We start from the raw sequence: 12,500 nt of genomic DNA, 5'->3' as shown, positions 1-12,500 counted from the left end.
CCCAGCACTTTGAGAAACTTAAACAGGGGTAGGGGTAGAGGGGTGGACTACTGAAATCTGAAGGTAGCTTGGGCAATAGAACAAAACCCCGTCATTTTTTTTTTAAGATTTATTTATGGGGCTGGAGAGATGGCTCAGCAGTTAAGAGCACTGACTGCTCTTCCGAAGGTCCTGAGTTAAATTCCCAGCAACCACATAGTGGCTCACAATCATGTAATGTGATCTGGTGTCCTCTTCTGGGGTATCTGAAGACAACTACAGTGTACTTACATATAATAAATATATAAATCTTAAAAAAAAAAAAAGGTTTATTTATTGTGATATGTAAGAGCACTGTAGCTGTCTTCAGACACCCCAGAAGAGGGCATTAGACCTCATTACAAATGACTGTGAGCCACCATGTGGTTGCTGGGATTTGAACTCAAGACCTTCAGAGGAGCAGTGAATGCTCTTAACCACTGAGCTATCTCAAAACCCCACAAAACTCCATCTTAAAAACCAAACACATGAGCTGGTGAGATGGCTCAGTGGATCAGGTGGCTTCTGCTACCAAACCTGATGGCCCTACTTTCATCCCCAGAACCCACATGGCAAAAACAAAGAACTGATTCCCAAGCTTGTCCTCCAACTTCCACACACTCCTTACGGTATGCATACCTCATCCCCCACAAAACAATAATGGTCAGGGGACACGCATACACACACACACATCTCCAAGCTGCTGGCTGTGATGGCACCCACCTTTAATCCTAGCCCTCAATGAAAAAGAAGCAAGTAGATCTCTGTAAGTTCAAGGTTAGCCTGATCTTCATAGCTAGCTCTAGCCCAGTCAAGGTTATATAATGAGACGCTGTCTTAAAAAAACAAAAAATTACATGTCTAAATATATGAAGAAAAGTATATTTTATGTGTGTAAAAGATTTTCTATTTACATTTTTGTTATATTTACTTCTGTGTGTGTATGGGGTGAGGTGGGGTAGATTAGGTGGCCTTCAAGACTGTCTTCTGTCCTCCAGGCTGGCCTTGAAGGCCCTTTGTAACCAAGGATAACTTAAAATCCTGGTTTTTATGCCTCTGCCTCCTACTTAGGCTTAAATTCTCTGTCTCTCTCTCTCTGTCTCTCTCTCTGTCTCTCTGTCTCTCTCTCTCTCCCTGTGTGTGTGTATCTGTGTATTTATTAGTATGGATGTATATTTATGCATATTAAAGAAAATTCTTTCCTAGCCACCTCCAAAAACATCTTAACCCAGACACAATTCCATTTCCTCATTGCTTGACTTCGGACCTATCTCTCATCACCAAGTGAGTGAAGTTACATTATTTATCTTTCATGTGTTGTTCTCCACTGCACCTTCTGACTGTCCATTTCGTTTTTCTTTTAAAGATTTATTTATTTATTATATATAAGTACACTGTAGCTGTCTTCAGACACACTAAGAGAGGGTATCAGATCTCATTACAGATGGTTGTGAGCCACCATGTGGTTGCTGGGAGTTGAACTCAGGACCTTTGGAAGAGCAATCAGTGCTCTTACCTGCTGAGACATCTCTCCAGCCCTGACTATCCATTTCTAACACAACACAGTGAGGTGAGTGCTGGATACTCTAGCATGGGTGAACAGGAGGTATAAAGCCACAATTTGATACAACAACAAGTATGGCTGGAGGTATAGCTCAATGGTAGAATCCTCTCCTAGCATGCTTGAGGCCTTGGGTTTGATGCTGCCCAGCAATAAAAAAAGAAAAATAGGGGCTGGAGAGATGGCTCAGTGGTTAAGAACACGACTGCTCTTCTGAAGGTCCTGAGTTCAAATCCCAGCAACTACATGGTGGCTCACAACCATCCGTAATGAAATCTGATGTCCTCTTCTGGTGCATCTGAAGACAGCTACAGTGTACTTAGATATAACAATAAATAAATCTTAAAAAAAAAAGAAAAATAGAATAGAATACTACTTTTCTAGCTGACTTCCTAAATGTCTCTTGCAGTCACTCCAAATAATGGTCTATGCCTTTTTGAGAGCCAATCAGCGTGCCCTTTGGATGTCTCTCCCAATGCTCCAAGAAAAGGTGAGCTATGAGCCCTGTACCGATTTGGAAGTACTAGCTGCACATAAATAATACTCCAACTGAAGGCAGGTGGAGAGAAATATATATGTGCGCACACACACACACACACACACGTATTCCTCTTTCCTCCTTATAACATATAATATTTATTATATTTTTGAGATGGGGTCTTTCTATACAACTTTGACTGTCTTAGAACTCACTATATAGACCAGGCTGGCCTTGAACTCACAGAAATACTGGGATTAAGGCATCTGACAACATGCCCAGCCAGAAATGGTATTTAATGTTGACACATGGCAAGGAGTCTTAAATGAATAGATGCAGACAAACACTATTAAAGACTTCACTTCTTTTAAATTAAAAAAATTTTTTAAAGATTTATTTATTATTATATGTAAGTACACTGTAGCTGTCTTCAGACACACCAGAAGAGGGCATCAGATCTCATTACAAATGGTTGTGAGCCACCATGTGGTTGCTGGGATTTGAACTCAGGTCCTGTGGAAGAGCAGTCAGTGCTCTTAACCGCTGAGCCATCTCTCCAGCCCATATGTGTTTATTTTTTATTTTATGTGTGTTGGTCTGTATATGTACCACATTCATGCCTAATGAGGCAGAAGGCCCTGCCATCTCTTGAGATTGGACTTACATGTGGTTGTGAGCTGCTGTGTAAGTGCTGTGAACCAAATGTGGGTCTTCTGCAAGAGCAGCACATGTTCTTAGCCACCTTGTCATTTCTATAGTTCCTTTAAAAACATTGAAACTTATTTTGTGTCCAGGGGGGTGGAGGGTGTGCCTTGGTGTATGCATGAACATCATAGGACACTGTGAAGGTCAGTGTGTGAGTCCTAGGGACTGAACTTAGGTCAGCAAGCTCAGTGGCAAGCACCTTCACTGGCTGAGCCATCTCAGTCAAACTTGATTGATTCAACCAACTGCTCTGTCAGCCATATGTCAACTTTTTTAGTTTGTTGTCTGGCCTGGACTTTACTATGTAGCTGAGGCTAGACTTGAACTGCTGACCCTTCCACCTTTAATTTCCAAGTGCTGGGGTGACAGGTTAGCTGAAGTCCTAAGACTTGCCACTTGGTGCGTGTGAGATAGCTACCAAGCTACTTCTCAACAAACAAATCACAGTTTAGGCGCAGAAAGGGCGGGAGCTGGGTGAGTTGCCTGTAATCTCAAATGCCTCAGGAGGCTAAAGCAGATAGATTGTAGCAAGCTTACACTTAGTTTGAACTGCTTATAGATGTCCTCTGAGAGAATATTACGCACCCACAACTGCTAAATCATCTCTCCAGCTCCACACCCACCCTGTGATTCTCAAATGCCGATTCCCAGAAAATCCCCATTCTACTGGCACACAGATCCACTGAAACAATTCTCCTCCAGCTGTTTATCACTCACATAAACTCAGGGAGAGGCCTTATGAACCCTGCAGCTTTCTGAGTTTCACGAGTCTTGTAAATTTCATGAAATTCTTGATACTGGTGTCATTAGCTCCTGAAGTCTTATGAGCCTCTCTCTCTCCAGAAAGACAGAGACTTGGGCCTTATGATGTCTCTTGGGGAAGACATTTTTTAAAAAAGATTTATTTACTTTATGTATATAAGTACACTGTAGCCGGGCGTGGTGGCGCACGCCTTTAATCCCAGCACTCGGGAGGCAGAGGCGGGTGGATTTCTGAGTTCGAGGCCAGCCTGGTCTACAGAGTGAGTACCAGGACAGCCAGGGCTATACAGAGAAACCCTGTCTCGAAAAACAAAAACAAAAACAAACAAACAAAAAATAAACACACTGTAGCTGTCTTCAGACACCCCAGAAAAGGTCATCAGATCTCATTACAGATGGTTATGAGCCATCATGTGGTTGCTGAGATTTGAACTCATGGTCTTCGGAATAGCAGTCAGTGCTCTTAACTGCTGAGCTATCTCTCCAGCCCGGGGAAGACTTTTTTAAGTCAGAAGAATCAATTGCTGCACAACAGATGCAAGGAATATATACTCACAGAGCTATGCGTGAGTGCCTCAACTTCCCAGAAGAAGGGTTCTCAAATTGCAGCTAGAAACTCTTCTGAGGACTTGGCTCAAAGAACAAGTAGACAATAGATTGTGCTTGGTAGTCACTGAATTCATTGATATTTGCTGATAACATCTGGGAGTGGTGGCTTACCCTAGTAATCACAGGGTTTGCAGGGCTTGGGGTAGAGGTTGGGGTAGGGGTTGGAGTAGGGGGCTGGAGTAGGGATGGGAGGATAGGAAGTAGAGGATATTAAGGCAGGGGGATCAAGAAAAGTTAAAAACCAGTCTGAACTACAGAGAAAGACTATTGCTGAAAAAAGAAAGGAAGGAAGGAAGGAAGGAAGGAAGGAAGGAAGGAAGGAAGGAAGGAAGGAAGGAAGAAAGAAAGGAAGGTAGGCAGGCAGGCAAGCAAAGTGGCTTGTGCTTATAATTCCCAGAACTAGAGAAACAGAAGCAACAGGCTCGTTCAGTAGTTCAAAGTTGTCCCTGGCTACACAGTTAGTTTGAAGTCAGTCTGAAAAATATGAAACTCCATCTCAAACAAGCAACAAAGAGTGAAGGGGGCGGGGCGGGGCAGTAGCTCAGTTGTTTGAGAACTCACCTTGCAACCATGAAATCCTGTGCTCAGTCCCCAGCATCATTGAGAACTCACCTAGCAACCATGAAATCCTGTACTCAGTCCCCAGCATCATTGAGAACTCACCTAGCATCCATGAAATCCTGTGCTCAGTCCCCAGCATCATTGAGAACTCACCTAGCATCCATGAAATCCTGTGCTCAGTCCCCAGCATCATATTAATTGATTTGATGGTACAGGCCTGCAATCCCAGCACTTGTGTGGTATTGACAGGAAGATCAAAAATCATCTTTGAACATGTAATTTGAAGCCAGCCTGGGTTACATGAAACCCTGTCTTGGGCTGGAGAGATGGCTCAGAGGTTAAGAGTACCGGTTGCTGCTCCTCCAGAGGTCCTGAGTTCAAATCCCAGCAACCACATGGTGGCTCACAACCATCTGTAAGGAGATCTAATGCCCTCTTCTAGAGGAGTCAGGCATACATGCAGGCAAAACGATAAATAAATAAATAAATAAATAAATAAATAAATAAATAAATAAAATTTAAAAAAAGAAAGAAAGAAACTCTGTCTTAAGGGGGGCGGGAAATACTGGGGTCAGAGAGATGGCTCAGTGATTAAGAACATTTACTGCTCTGTCAGAGGACTAGAGGGTAGATCCCAGCACTCACATCAGGCAGCTCCTGACAACCTTCAACTCCAGTGCCAGGGATTCAAAACCCTTTTCTGACCTCTCTGGGCACTCCAATGTATACGCATATGCACATACACATACCTCAATGTGAGAAACGATTCAGCAGTTAAGAGTAGTAGTTGAAGTTCCAGAGGATCTGAGTTCGATTACCAGCACCCACATAGCAAATCTGTAACATCGTTTTTAGGGATCCAATCAATGCCTAGTAGCCTCTGCAGGCACAGGCATGCATGAGGTATTTGAATAAGACAATCATACACATTAAAAAGTACAAATTAAATTAAAAATAAACCCGGGCAGTGGTGGTGCATGCCTTTAATTCCAGCACTTGGGAGGCAGAGACAGATGGATTTCTGAGTTCAAGGCCAGCCTGGTTTACAGAACGAGTTCCAGGACGGCCTGGGCTATACAGAGAAACCCTGTCTCGAAAATAATAATAATAATAATAATAATAATAATAATAATAATAAAATCTTTTTTCAAGAAGTCACTAATGGCTATGTCACTGATCTTTCTTTCTACTAGATCTACAGACAACCTACAAAGACTATGTCCGAAGGAAATTCCAGCTAATGGAAGACCGCAATGCACGATTAGGCGAATGTGTGAACCTGAGCAATCGTTACACTCGGCTTCTCCTAGTAAAAGAACACTCAAATCCTATCTGGACACAGCAGAAATTTGTAGATGTAGAGTGGGAACGCTCCAGAACCAGGCGTCACCAGACTAGTCCTATCCAAATGGAGACCCTCTTTGAGCCAGACGAAGAACGCCCCGAGCCACCACACACAGTGGTATTACAAGGGGCAGCGGGGATGGGGAAGTCCATGCTGGCCCACAAAGTGATGTTGGACTGGGCCGATGGGAGGCTCTTCCAAGGCCGGTTTGATTATGTCTTCTATATCAGCTGCAGGGAGTTGAATAGAAGCCACACCCAGTGCAGTGTACAAGACCTCATCTCCAGCTGCTGGCCGGAGCGTGGTATATCCCTCGAAGACCTCATGCAGGCTCCTGACCGTCTCCTATTCATCATTGATGGCTTCGATAAACTCCATCCTTCTTTCCATGATGCTCAGGGTCCCTGGTGCCTCTGCTGGGAGGAGAAACAACCTACTGAAGTCCTCCTCGGAAGTCTGATTCGGAGGTTGCTTCTGCCCCAGGTCTCTCTGCTCATCACCACACGACCCTGTGCACTGGAGAAGCTGCACGGCTTGCTAGAACACCCCAGGCACGTGGAGATCCTGGGCTTCTCCGAGGAAGCTAGGAAGGAATATTTCTACAGATATTTCCACAACACTGGACAAGCAAGCCGGGTGTTAAGCTTCTTGATGGACTATGAGCCCCTCTTTACCATGTGTTTTGTTCCCATGGTGTCCTGGGTGGTCTGCACCTGCCTAAAGCAGCAGCTGGAAAGTGGGGAGCTTTTAAGACAAACACCTAGGACCACCACAGCTGTTTATATGTTCTACCTTCTGAGCCTGATGCAGCCCAAGCCAGGGACTCCAACCTTCAAAGTCCCAGCCAACCAGAGAGGCCTGGTCTCTCTGGCTGCAGAGGGCCTCTGGAATCAGAAGATTCTATTTGATGAACAGGATCTTGGGAAACACGGCCTAGATGGAGCAGATGTGTCCACTTTCCTCAACGTGAACATATTCCAGAAGGGTATCAAATGTGAGAAATTCTACAGCTTCATCCACCTGAGTTTCCAGGAATTCTTCGCAGCCATGTACTGTGCACTGAATGGCAGAGAGGCGGTGAGGAGAGCGCTGGCTGAGTATGGTTTTTCGGAAAGGAACTTCTTGGCCCTCACGGTCCACTTTCTGTTTGGCCTCCTCAACGAAGAGATGAGATGCTACCTTGAGAGGAATCTCGGCTGGAGCATCTCCCCTCAGGTGAAGGAGGAAGTGTTGGCATGGATCCAAAACAAGGCTGGGAGTGAAGGCTCCACCCTGCAGCATGGCTCCCTGGAGCTACTCAGCTGCTTGTATGAGGTCCAGGAGGAGGACTTCATCCAGCAGGCCCTGAGCCACTTTCAAGTGGTTGTAGTCAGAAGCATCTCAACAAAGATGGAGCACATGGTCTGCTCGTTTTGTGCGAGGTATTGCAGAAGTACAGAAGTGCTTCACTTGCATGGGAGTGCTTATAGTACAGGCATGGAGGACGACCCACCAGAACCTTCAGGAGTCCAGACTCAGTCCACATACTTGTAAGTGCCCTTGGGGAAGAGTGTTCCAATTTAATGCCTTTAATCTGTGCTTTTCAATGGAGGTGATTGTGGGAGGGATAGGAGCTTTTGTTTCGCTTGGAGATACCTATCTACCTACCTATCTATCTATCTATCTATCTATCTATCTATCGATCTATCTATCTCTGAAGACCAGGCTAGACCTGAACTCACAGAGTTCCACCTGCCTCTGTCTCCCTGGGATTAAAGGTGTATACCACCATTGCCCAGCTTTGCTTGGAGATTTAAAATATATTTTTTTTTCATTAAAAAAATATATATTTTCATATTCTCTAGGAGCTGGAGAGCTGGCTCAGTGATTAAGAGCACTGACTGCTCTTCCAGAGGTCCTGAGTTCAATTCCCAGCAACCACGTGGTGACTCACAACCATGTAGGGGATCTGATGCCCTCTTCAGGCAGGCAGATGTATGTGCAGCAGAGCGTTCATACATGAAATAAATAAAATTTTTTAAAAAGAAAAAAGTTTTTTTTTAATTTGTGTATGTGTGATGTGATGTGATGTGATGTGATGTGATGTGATGTGATGTGTGTGATGTGTATACAGGTACCTGAGCAAGCCAGAAGAGGGCAATAGATCCCCTAGAGCTAGAACCATTATGAGCCACTAGACATGGGTACTAGGAATGGGTTAGGCCCTGTGGGAGAGTAACAAACTGTGCTCTTATCCTGTGGTAGTGTGTGTGTGTGTGTGTGTGTGTGTGTGTGTGTGTGTGTGTGTGTGTGTGTGTGAGTGCCAGGAGAGGGCTTGGATCTCTAGGAACTTGAATTAGTGGTAGTTGTGAGCTGATGTGGGTGCTGGGAACTAAGCTCAAGGCCTCTAGAAAAGTTCTTAACTACTGAGCCACCTGTCAGTGGCTTGGGAATTCTAAATTTTTGTTTTACTTTAAAGCTTTTATTACATTTAGTGTGTGTGTGTGTGTGTGTGTGTGTGTGTGTGTGTGTGTACATGTATGTGGGTGCAGTGTCATGCATGGCGTGTGGATTCAGGTCAGGGACAATTTGTGGATCTCAGGGATTGAAGTCAGGTCATGAGGCTTGTTGGCAAGATCCTTTACTCACTGAGCCATCCCGCTAGCCCTTAAATTTTATTTTATTCATTTTTAGTATCTGTGTGGTCCTCTTTTCCTCTGTGTGACTCTGTGTCTGTGTATGTGTTTGTGTCTGTCTCTGTCTCTCTCTATGTGTCTTCTCTGTGTTCTTGTGTGTGTGTATCTGTGTGTGTCAGTGTATGTGTGTGTGTGTATTTTTCTGTTTCTCTATGCATCTCTGTGTGTCTCTATGTTCCCACTTCACTATGGGAATGGACCTGAGGCAGGAGGATCTTTTGAGTTAGAAGCCAACATGGTCTACAGAGTTCCAGGACAGACAGTTCCAGGGCCACACACACAGAGAAAACCTGTCTCAAAAAAGTAAAATAAATAAATAAATGAATAATAAAATAAAAAATATTTGGAAGTGGGTTTTCTGCTTTTTTTCCCTGCTGTGCTATCTCACTGGCCTGCTTTTGTTTTCTGAGACAGGGTCTCATGTATCTCAAGTTTGCCTTCAACTCACTGTGTAGCTGAGGCTGATAATTTGATAATTGAATCCCAGGTCCTCCAGCCCCAACCCGAAGTAGTACTGGGACTACAGGCATGCACAATGCCCAGCTTGTTTTGACAGGGTCTCACTCTACCAATCCTCCTGCCTCAGCCTCTCAGGTGTTGGGATTACAAATGTGAATCACCAGGACCACCAGCCAAGGATTTTGTCGTCTCATCCTGGCTCTCCAGACAGACATCCAGGAAATCTGTGGAAATGTTTTTGTAGTCACACTGGAAAGCTGGATGGTGTTATGACACCCAGCGGCAACAAACGGAGACGCTTTGAATGGGCCCATGTAGGCAGGATGGTTCCAGCAAAACATTAAGACAGTCTCTAAATACTCGTGGGTCCACACAGCATACAAGGTGGGCTCCAAAACATGCAGGGTAGTCCCTGTATAGGAAGAAAAAATACCAATAGTGCAAGAGCAGGGACGTTTGCTTCAACAATATTCACTGATACTAAACCGGAGCTCATGAGAGGGAGAATCTTTTACAACAAACCTTTTCAGGGGCTGCAGAGGTGGGTCCGTGGTTAAGGGCACTGGCTGTTCTTCCAGAGGTCCCGAGTTCCCAGCAGCCACATCATGGGTGGCTCATAACAACCGATAATGAGATCTGGTGCCCTCTTCTGGCCTGCAGAGTGCTATATATGTAATAAATTGATCTTAAATTTTTTTTTTCAAAAAACAACAACAACAAAACAAAAAACAAAAAAAGCCAGGCGTGGTGGCGCACGCCTTTAATCCCAGCACTCGGGTGGCAGAGGCAGGCAGATTTTGAGTTCGAGGCCAGCCTGGTCTACAAAGTGAGGTCCAGGACAGCCAGGACTATAAACAAACAAAAAAAACCAAACAAACAAAAAAACTTTTCAGGCAGGGTATTAGTGGCACACACCTTTAATCCCAGCAGTTGGAAAGTAGAAACAGGTCTATAAGTCTATTTCTAACCCAGCTTTATCTACAGAGTGAGTTCTACAGAGAAACCCTTTCTCAAAAAGAAGAAAGATGTTAATAGCTGGGCAGTGGTGGCTCATGCCTTTAATCCCAACACTTGGGAGGCAGAGGCAGGAGGATTTCTGAGTTTGAGGCCAGTTTACAAAGTGAGTTCCAGGACAGCCAGGGCTACACAGAGAAACCCTGTCTCGAAAAAAAAAAAAAAAAAGATGGTAATGATGATGCTAATGATAATAATAATTTTAGTAGGGCATTATGGTACATGACTTTAATTCCAGCACCCTAGAGGCAGAGGCAAGAAAATTGCTGAGTTTGAGGCTAGCCTGGTCTAAAGAAAGAAAATTCCAGGATAGTCAGGGCTACACAGAGAAACTCTGTGTTGAAAACTAAAACAAGGGGGCTGGAGAGATGGCTCAGCGGTTAAGAGCACTGACTACTCTTCCAGAGGTCATGAGTTCAATTCCCAGCAACCACATGATGGCTCACAACCACTTGTAATGAGATCTGACTCCCTCTTCTGGTGTGTCTGAAAACAGCTACAGTGTACCCACATACATAAAATAAGTAAATAAATCTTAAAACAAAACAAAACAATCCAGTATAAGAAGGAACCAAACTGAAGCCATTTTGAATAAAACTTCCATTTTGAATATGGGTCAAAGGGCTGGAGAGATGGCTCAGTGGTTAACTGCTCTTCCAGAGATCCTGAGTTCAATTCCTAGCAACCACATGATGGCTCACAACCATCTGTCATGGGATCTGATGCCCTCCTCTGGTGTGTCTGAAGAGAGCAATGGCGTACTCACATACATAAAATAAATAAATAAATAAATAAATCTTAAGAAGTTAAAAAAAAAAAAAAAGAATATGGGTCAAATAAAGTTTCAGTTCCCAAGACCTCTCTGGGTAACTGGCATCCTGGTTGGCGGGGGATGGGGGCGGGGGATGGGGGCGGGGGATGGGGACGGAAAATGAATGAATCTTGGTTGGCAAGAAACATGAATGCTAGGCAAGTTGCCTCCCACAATGGGACCAGATAGGATACGGGTACTACAAAGACATGTTTCTAAGGAAGTTCCAATCCTTACATCTTGATTGGTGGGATAAGTTGGCACAGATTTTTGTTGTTTGAGAGCTTAAAAACTGTAGCATTCTGGCTCAGGGTTACGTAGTTCACAGTGCCTGAGTCTGTTCTGCGGCCCTGACTGCAGTATTGTCCTGAGTACAAAAAAAAAAAAAATTGTTAAATACTTACTAAGATGAACATTCAGGGACACACTCAGCTCCTGCTCTGTCCGTTCTCCCTGGCTAGTCATTTTTGCTGCCTAATTCAAATAACCATCTTGCTCTGCTGGACTCTTGTGCCTGTTTGGGTCATTTTGGATTTTTGGACCCTAACACCAGGTGTTGTAATGGCACATACTTTTATTCCCAGGAGACAGAGGCTGGCAGATCTTTCTCTGTGAGTTTGAGGCCACCTGGTCTACATAGTGAGTTCTCGGACAGCCATAGCTAGACAGTGAGACCCTGTTTCAAAACAAAACAAAACAAAACACACACACACACACACACACAGTGGAGGGTAAGATAAAAAAAAAAAAAGACAAAAAAGAAAGAAAAGAACTGTCTGTCTGAAGTCAAGCATGGTATCTCACAGCGCTATAATCCCAGAAATTGAGAGGTAAAGGACAGGCCAGAAGTTTAAGGTACACAAGTTCAGGACCAGCCTGGGCTACATGTGGACACACACACACAAAAGAATAATCTAAGTGTCTTGGAATTTGAGATAAACTTGAAAATAGCAAGGGGGAAAGAAACATTTATACAAAGAGGCTAGAATGTTTCCTGAGTTGTTAAATGGAGTCTTTGTGTCAACCGTAATGATTACATGGACTACTGCTAAACTACATGTTGGCCTTTACACAGACAGGAAAGGAACATGCTGCCTGATGTCTACAGTGCATACCTTTCAGCAGCTGTCTGTACCAACTCCAACCTGATCGAGCTGGCCTTATACCGAAATGCCTTGGGCAGCCAGGGTGTAAGGCTGCTCTGTCAAGGCCTCCGACATGCCAGCTGCAAGCTGCAGAACCTGAGGTAAGTCCCGGCTGCAGCATGAGTCTCTCAGGGTCCACACCACCCTCTTCCATAAGGTTCATCCAAGAAGAACACACAGGGCGATGTCTGCCTGCCATGCCTCCTGTGGCAGTGTACCACAGTAGGGAGGCCTCTTCTTCCACTTTTTTTTTTTTTTTTTTTTTTTTTTTTGGTTTTTCGAGACAGGGTTTCTCTGTATAGCCCTGGCTGTCCTGGAACTCACTTTGAAGGCCAGGCTGTCCTTGAACTCTAGAAT

At 44.3% G+C, this 12,500-nt stretch overlaps 1 protein-coding gene across 4 annotated transcripts in view; it reads left to right on the top strand.

Annotated features, from left to right (window-relative positions):
* The window catches only part of Nlrp12 (NLR family, pyrin domain containing 12), a 31,129-nt gene that overhangs the window by 2,374 nt on the left and 16,255 nt on the right, over positions 1-12,500 (top strand). For 2 of the 4 annotated variants that reach the window (XR_881738.3, NM_001033431.1), the window contains exons 2-4: positions 1,989-2,069; positions 5,888-7,568; positions 12,074-12,244. Coding sequence is in view for 3 of the 4 variants with exons in the window: in NM_001033431.1 (NP_001028603.1) it covers positions 1,989-2,069; positions 5,888-7,568; positions 12,074-12,244 (1,933 nt within the window). In the remaining variant the exon portion in view is untranslated. Of the gene's footprint in view, positions 1-477; positions 1,303-1,988; positions 2,070-5,887; positions 7,569-12,073; positions 12,245-12,500 lie in introns of those variants that run through there. The other 2 variants (XM_017322321.2, XM_006540131.4) reach the window with 2 other exon arrangements.

The sequence above is a fragment of the Mus musculus genome, chromosome 7 (assembly GCF_000001635.26).
Source record: "Mus musculus strain C57BL/6J chromosome 7, GRCm38.p6 C57BL/6J".
NCBI classification, from domain to species: Eukaryota; Metazoa; Chordata; class Mammalia; order Rodentia; family Muridae; genus Mus; species Mus musculus.
The sequence above is the reverse complement of the archived record's forward strand: the minus strand, read 5'-3'. Positions and strand labels throughout refer to the sequence as shown.